Source organism: Sinocyclocheilus grahami, unplaced genomic scaffold (genome assembly GCF_001515645.1).
Source record: "Sinocyclocheilus grahami isolate Dianchi unplaced genomic scaffold, SAMN03320097.WGS_v1.1 scaffold243.1, whole genome shotgun sequence".
Taxonomy (NCBI): domain Eukaryota; kingdom Metazoa; phylum Chordata; class Actinopteri; order Cypriniformes; family Cyprinidae; genus Sinocyclocheilus; species Sinocyclocheilus grahami.
In genome coordinates this window covers 685934-693352 of record NW_015505422.1, presented here as the reverse complement: position 1 = coordinate 693352, position 7419 = coordinate 685934, and the positions used below count along the sequence as shown (strand labels likewise).

Genomic DNA, 7419 nt, shown 5'->3' with positions numbered 1-7419 from the left:
ATCTGTATGTAGTCTTTTGTGTAATAGTTACTCTGCCAGATAGTTATGGCTTCAAACATTCCAGACCAATATTTCAGTTAAGAAATATTACGAAATATAACGAGATACTTAGTCATTATTACGAGAAAGTTTCTCATTATTACAAGAAACTAAGTCATTATTATGAGAAAATAAGTAATTATTTCGAGAAACTAAGTCATTATTACGAGAACGTTTCTCATTATTGCGAGAAACTAAGTCATTATTAAGAGAAAATAAGTCATTATTTTGAGAAAGTTTCTCATTATAATGAGATACTAAGTCATTATTATGAGAAAATAAGTCATTATTTCGAGAAGGTTTCTCATTATTACGAGATACTAAGTCATTATTACGAGAAAGTTTCTCATTAATACGAGATACTAAGTCATTATTACGAGAAAGTTTCTCATTATTACGAGAAACTAAGTCATTATTATGAGAAAATAAGTCATTATTTCGAGAAAGTTTCTCATTATAATGAGATACTAAGTCATAATTTTGAGAAAGTTTCTCATTATTATGACTTACAGAATTATATTTTTTTATTCAGTGGCGGAAACGGGCTTGCATAATAAACGGTATATTGAGAATGCAATAAAATATGCCAATCAGTGCATGCCTCTAAGTCAGCATGTTCTGTGTGTGTTTGCAGGTGTAGTTTCATCTTATACACAAACACACGTGATGCTCACGGTGTTTTTAGCATCTGCCATCTCAAGATATGAGGACTTCATCTCCAGAGTTGTTCTGAGAGTCACTTCACAAGTTTTTCACCATTTCATTTGAGAAAAACTACCATCAAATAAACAAACAAAATACTAAAATATACTTCTCAATGTAATAATATTATTTCAAAGGAAATAAAAACAACCATGTTATTTTGTAATATTTTGTTGTACATTAATATTTTCAATACGTACATTTTATATTTTCATTCAATGTCATTTTCATTTGATTTGACATAAATATTTATATTGTTTTAGTTTTAATTATTTTCATTGCGCACCATTTTTCATGATAAATTTGTATTAAAATCATAAAAGAATTTAGAGGAAAATAAAATGGATCTGGGTCCTAAATTAAAAAGTAGCTTACTCTGTGGTTATGTTTGTTCAATGAGGAAAGCATTTCCTTCCCCATTAATGGTAAACAAATATAGTGATACATATTGAATACGGAAAAACATTGTGATAACTTTTTTGGCCATACTGCCCTGCCCCAGAGTGAAGATTACTCAAAAAATATCAACTGGTGGGTCGCAGTCCTGTTCTAAAACAATGATAAATGCAAAAAATTAAATGCAGCTACACAAACCAAGCGTATATAGTTTGGATAGTAAAATACAGGGCTCTTAATTTCAAAGTAAGGAGAAACTAAAAGGTTTTGCTGTGATTTAGAAAAAGTCAGTTAAATTAGATAGATGCCAACATGGATAGGCTGCATAAGATGCCCTCACCCTCAAACAAAAACAACAACAAAAAACACGCAATGTAAAAGAAAATACGACTATAACTACATTCAATGCACTTAGAACTTGGACAAAATCTGTGTCCTGCAGCAAAACCAGCTGAGAAACACTACTTTAAGGACATTTGCAAACTCCATATATTACTGAAAGCACAAAAATAACAGCCCTTGATAAATCAAATCATAATTTAATGTCTACCACAGGGTATCAAAGCCTCTTGACAGATACTTCAGTTGAATATAAGGTGCATCTTGAAACAGTGATGTCACATTTGAACACCAAATCTGGTACTATAAGTGCTCTATCAGCATCTTAATAATGGCTGTTCAGAGTAACACTCAAGATGGAAAAACAGCCCGCAGATAACAGATGCAGCGGGAAGTGCGCACATCCTAATGGATTGCATTTATGCCACAGCCAGGGTCAGCAGATACAAACACAAACTGCATTAGCTTTCTCTAGAGGGGGAAAACTTAGCTCTTCCTCTCTATTAGTCCCCAAGACGTGTGTGTGAGTGAGATAGCAATAGAGAGTGAGGGAGTCTGCATCCACAGCACATGGGCTACAATACGACCAGCTTCATGCAAAATGCCACTAATGCGCTTAGCATAATGAGAGGTCATTAGCGAGCGAGATGGGAAATGGAGGTAGAGGTTTGTGTATTCATATATTAGTGAGGTCATCATTAATGCAAGCCTGCCGTACTCTCTAACTGAATTAGAGCCAGCTGAATGAGCTCTTCCAGCAGTGTGTGTGAGCCAACTTTGTTGACGCATCTAGATCCTCTTCACAGTCCTGAGCACCCGTGTTTGGTTCGCTGTGCGCTCTGAAGGGTCTGACCCCGTCTAGAGAGCTGGGCCATCAGCTTGTAATTACATTAGCAGCGGAAGAGAGGCCAGACTGCCTCAAGCGGACAAGTATAAGCTAGATTTACCATAACAGATGCCTAAATGTGCTTTCACATGGAAAGTCGATTTTTGCATTTTCTGAAAATGTGAGTGGTACTTGCCCACGTAAGTCACTGCTGGGATGCTAGGGTGTTATAGATGCTTGCCAGGGCATTGCTTCATAGCTGCTAAAGTTTCTATCCGAGTGGTTTTTAGTGTTGCTATCCGGCTTGCTAAGTGGATTGTTAATCACCCAAATCAAAAGAGCCAGTAAGAATTTAAAACTCTATAACATTCTGAGCTCTAGATACGGCTTTGCTTCCTCCTTCAATGTAAGTCTTTAATGCAACTTTTTCTCCCGTTTTATCATCTGCCATGAAAGAGTTCGGATTGCTTCGAAAATAATATAGATATTATTCATGTATGTAGTACAAAAGGTGTGGGGGAGTTGCATTACAAAGTCAACAAATATAAAAATATCTAAGTCACAATAGTGATTTCTGAAACCAAGGACAGACAAAAAAACACCTTTCATAACACATATGATGAATGGTACAACTTAAAATCAGTCAATATGACTCATGCGCTGTATGCACCCTTTTCACAGAAAGAGAAAGCATTTCCGCGATAATTATCATTGCATATACACTACACTCTACTGTGATATTGGGTTCTGCAAGTGGGTTTCTTTCTAACTTGATGTACGTTTGACTTCTTTCTCCCATCAGACTGCCATAATCCATGCTTTTTAGAAAGCTGTGGAAAAAGCAATAATGGATTTTTGTTTTGTTTTTTGCTGTTGGAACAAATTTGCTTCCATGTAGCTCTATAGAGGTTTACCCTGTAAAATAAATAAATGTGCAAATAAACTCCTAAGCCATCTGAAGCAATAGCTTTGTGAAAACAGATTAAATGCAAGTATTCAATGTTCATCTCTGATAACTCCTACAAGTGTGTGATTATAATGAACAAATATGAAGCATGAAGTTGTGTGATATCAGATTCAGATGGACAAGCTTTATTGTACCGGACAGCTCCTGATTACTGCATGCTTTCATTGTATGCCGAGTGAACATTCTGATGTAAGAAAGTAAATCAGGGGAGTTCCAAATGACAAGAAAGACTAAATGACTATGGTTAACTATACTTTTAAGTGGTCTGAAGTTGGACACTTAAGACAGTATGCGAGTCTCATTAAGGTTTGGCATGATTGGCCTCTTTAGGAAATGTCAGCATGGCTTGAGCCGTATCAGAGGGTGTTCTCTGGCACAGCAGTTCTGCGCTTATGGTCTTGGCAGCTGGTGTTGTTGATAAAGTGTTCCTGTTGCTGTTGGGGTTGTTAATGAGTCTGGAGGCTGTCTGCTGTAATGAGGAAAGCTAGCGGTTAACCTGCACCCTGTCTGACCACACACACTACCAGGGGCTTCCAGCCAAAACAATCAGGACAACATGACAAGTGTACTGCTACATTACCGTAAAACTACATCTAGACAACTGCTTTTCTTTTGGAGGCACTTACTTCGCTGAAGACACGATGAGCTGAGAGTCCTTGTACGCGATCAGGTAGGCCTGGTTTTCTGGATTGTGAACTGTTACCTGTATCGATAAATATCAAATTATAAATAAGTTAAAAAAGAGCCACAATGCAAAAAATAATCCTCTTCTAAATTGGCCCAGCAGAGATAGACTCTGTTGTTCAATCTACAGTAGGTTAATATCAAGGTTAATGTACTCTGTTTATCCCTTAACGAAATCTACTGAGGTTTACAGCTGACTCCCTCTACCAAGTACAATAATCAGAATTTCCTCATTTAAAAAAAAAAGGTCTAAAAGAATAAGGTCTAAAGTTATAAAGCTATAGTAAAGGATTTAATTGTCACACATGACCAGAATCTTACTAAGACTTAATAACTACACAACCATTCAAAAGTTTGGTGTCGGTAAGATTTAAAAAAAAAAGTTTTTGAAAGAAGTCTTTTATGCTCACCAAGCCTGCATTTATTTAATCAAACAGTCAATTTATTTAATTATTACATTAAATATAGTAATCTTGTGAGATATTTTAATTCAAAATAACTGTTTTCTATTTTAAAAATGTAATATTTAAAAATGCATTATTTCTCATTATGGCAAAGGTGTATTGTCAGCAGTCATTACTCCATTCTTCAGTGTCACATGGTCCTTCAGCAATCACTCTAATATGCTGATTTAGTGCTAAAGAAATAATTCTTATTATAAACGTTAAAAACAGTTGCGATGCTTGATATTTTTGTGGAAACCGTGATCCTTTTTTTTAGGATTCTTTAATGAATAGAAAGTTCAAAAGAACAGCATCTGAAATAGCAAAGTTACAATAATGTTACAAAAGATGTCACTTTTGTATTCATTTCTTTAAAAAATTAAATAAAATAAATAATCACCTTCCTGCCCCAATCTGCATGACGTAGAACATCTTTTATTGTAAAACCCATATGAAAGGAAATATAACTTTCTCATTTTTATATCAATGCTCAAAAGTATATGAATTTGGATTGAAATCTTTGTATCCCATGTAAATTGATTTGCATGTTCAAGGACAAACAGTCTAGATTCACATAATTCAAACTCATTCAGAGTACTTTATACGGCACGCGTTTACTTTTAAATAACATATGCATGACAATCACAACTCAAACGCATAGACGAGTATCAGACTTACACTTTCTAGAACACGCAAACATCTCTCAGCCCCCCACAAAGACGCCACTAGGTTCTCCTTATCATCCTCTCGGCTCAGGTTTTCCACACACTCTTTAACTGTGGGGAAACACACATGCACGTTAAAGTACTCTCACAAGTATCTTATTACAATATGCATGTATGTGAAACCCAGGCAAATGGGATCTTCATGACGTAATACAACAAAACACAATATTAACATCATATTATCAAACTTCTATAACAAATAACGGATAACAATCAGATCTTTAATACGGAGCAAAAATAGAAGACCTTTATCTACAATGTGGTCCAGGCCTCCCAGAAGCCGGAGTTCTTCTTTAAACCAATCCCCCGCTCTCTTTGACGTCAATGACAACAATGTCTCCATTGCTAAATGTCCCGTCTACAGAGAAAAAGACAATGCACAATCAGTCTGAAAGATATTATATAAAAGATACATTCAGATTTAATGACTCCATTATGCAAATGTAAAAGTTCTATATGCTAAACAGAACATTAAAGGGGTCATATGATGCGATTTAAATTTTTCCTTTCTCTTTGGAGTGTTACAAGCTCTTGGTGCATAAAGAAGATCTGTAAAGTTGCAAAGACTAAAGTCTCAAAACCAAAGAGATATTCTTTATAAAAGTTAAAGAGTCAGCCACGCCTACCTAAAACGGCTCGTTCTAACACGCCCCCACATACCTACGTCACAATCTGGGAAGGTTTGCATAACGCCGCCCAAATGTTTACGCAAAGAAAGAAGGCATAACTTTTATTCTCGCTGTAGTATTGTTGACGCTGCAGCCATGTCCTGAAGACGCTGTGTGCTTCGTTGTGAAAGCGAAACTACTTTGTTTGGTCTTCCAAAAGAGAACGATATCCGCTTCGTCATGCCTGGAGCTGATCTGTGCTGGTCGCTGAGGAAATACATCAACTTTCACCATGGAGTCCAGCCCTGGGTCCGTCACATGTGGTTGCTGCTCATTTGTCACATCCGACGGGCACGTCGTTCTCGAACCCTGCTGCCTCAGCTCACTCTATCCCGGCCTCAGCACACGCTAAGCCGGGGCTTCCCCTCACGGTAGGCCGCTGTGTTTTTCGTTGCCACTGATGATTAAAACGCGAGTTTTGAGCAGTGTAGAGTAGCACTTGTTGTTTGTCATTTCTCTGATCACAAATGCAGACAGAGTTTTATGTTTACGCGCAGCGATGCAACACGATGCTTAAAAAGACAGTATAAGGCATTATAATCAGTAATTGTGTCCCCACTGGATGCAACAAATGCCTCGTTTATAATGGGTTTTAATGTTTTTGTCTCGTCGCTCCGGCCTGGACACGACATCACAGTATGGTAAGGGGTGTAACAATTCCGTCACACGCTTGAGGTATTCGGCCAATCACAACGCACTGGATAGCTGGCCAATCACAGCACACCTCGCTTTTCAGACCGATGAGCTTTGTAAAATCGACGCGTTTCAAAAAGGCGGGGCATAGAGGAGAAACAATAATGTACAGTATGTGGAAAATAATGTGTTTTTTGAACTTTAAACCACATAAACACATTTCATTACACCAAATACACAAAATAACGTTCTTTTTAGCAGCATCATATGACCCCTTTAAAACAAATGTAAATAGAGGGCGAGAAATGCAAAGAACTTGATAAAAAGCTCTTGATCTGGCTCTGTCGGCTAAAGCAAAAACATGAAAACAAGTAAATATTATAATAGTTTAGCAAAGGGTGTTTTCAATGAATTTATGGATGAATATAGAGACAAGTTCTTGGAGAGGGTTTTATCATGCTGTTTTTCAGTGTGCTAACAGTCTAAGTGAGCGTTCACACAGGATGCATTATGTTCCGTCTGTGAATTTTTTTTAATTGCTGGTCTGTGTGCACATGCTCCAGTCAGATATCCTTTACCAGTGCGTCACGTCTGTTTTTTTTCTGTTTTTTTTTTTCCAATGTCAGCATTTTCAGCACAATTTAAAAACAGTGCGTCAAGTAACAACAGCTGAAGTTTTAAAATCCTTGAATGCTGTTTCATTCTGATGTGTTCCACCCAGCTGTTTTTGAACTTGTCCTGTGAGAACAGCTTATAAAAACTACACTGTCAGCAGCACACTAAACCCTCTCTGAGAAAGGGTTCACCATCTTTAAACAACTTTTTTGCAACATTTGCCATGCTCAACAATAAATTCCACTTGTGAATAAGCTGCATGATAATGTTTAAACAGTTAATCATGATTATTTTGATGATGATTTTATATTTGATTATTCAAAATATCTCAATAGATATTACTAAATTGTAACTAATTGCAACTAATGTTTTCTGGGGGGGG

General features: G+C 36.7%; 1 protein-coding gene across 1 annotated transcript in view; it reads right to left on the bottom strand.

Moving 5' to 3' along the window:
- Window positions 1–7419, bottom strand: part of LOC107598045 (wings apart-like protein homolog) — a 17071-nt gene that overhangs the window by 7555 nt on the left and 2097 nt on the right. The window contains exons 4-6 of the mRNA XM_016289288.1: window positions 5368–5479; window positions 5075–5172; window positions 3896–3972 (exon numbers count right to left, since the gene is read on the bottom strand). Coding sequence (XP_016144774.1) covers window positions 3896–3972; window positions 5075–5172; window positions 5368–5479 — 287 coding nt within the window. The remainder of the gene's footprint in view (window positions 1–3895; window positions 3973–5074; window positions 5173–5367; window positions 5480–7419) is intronic.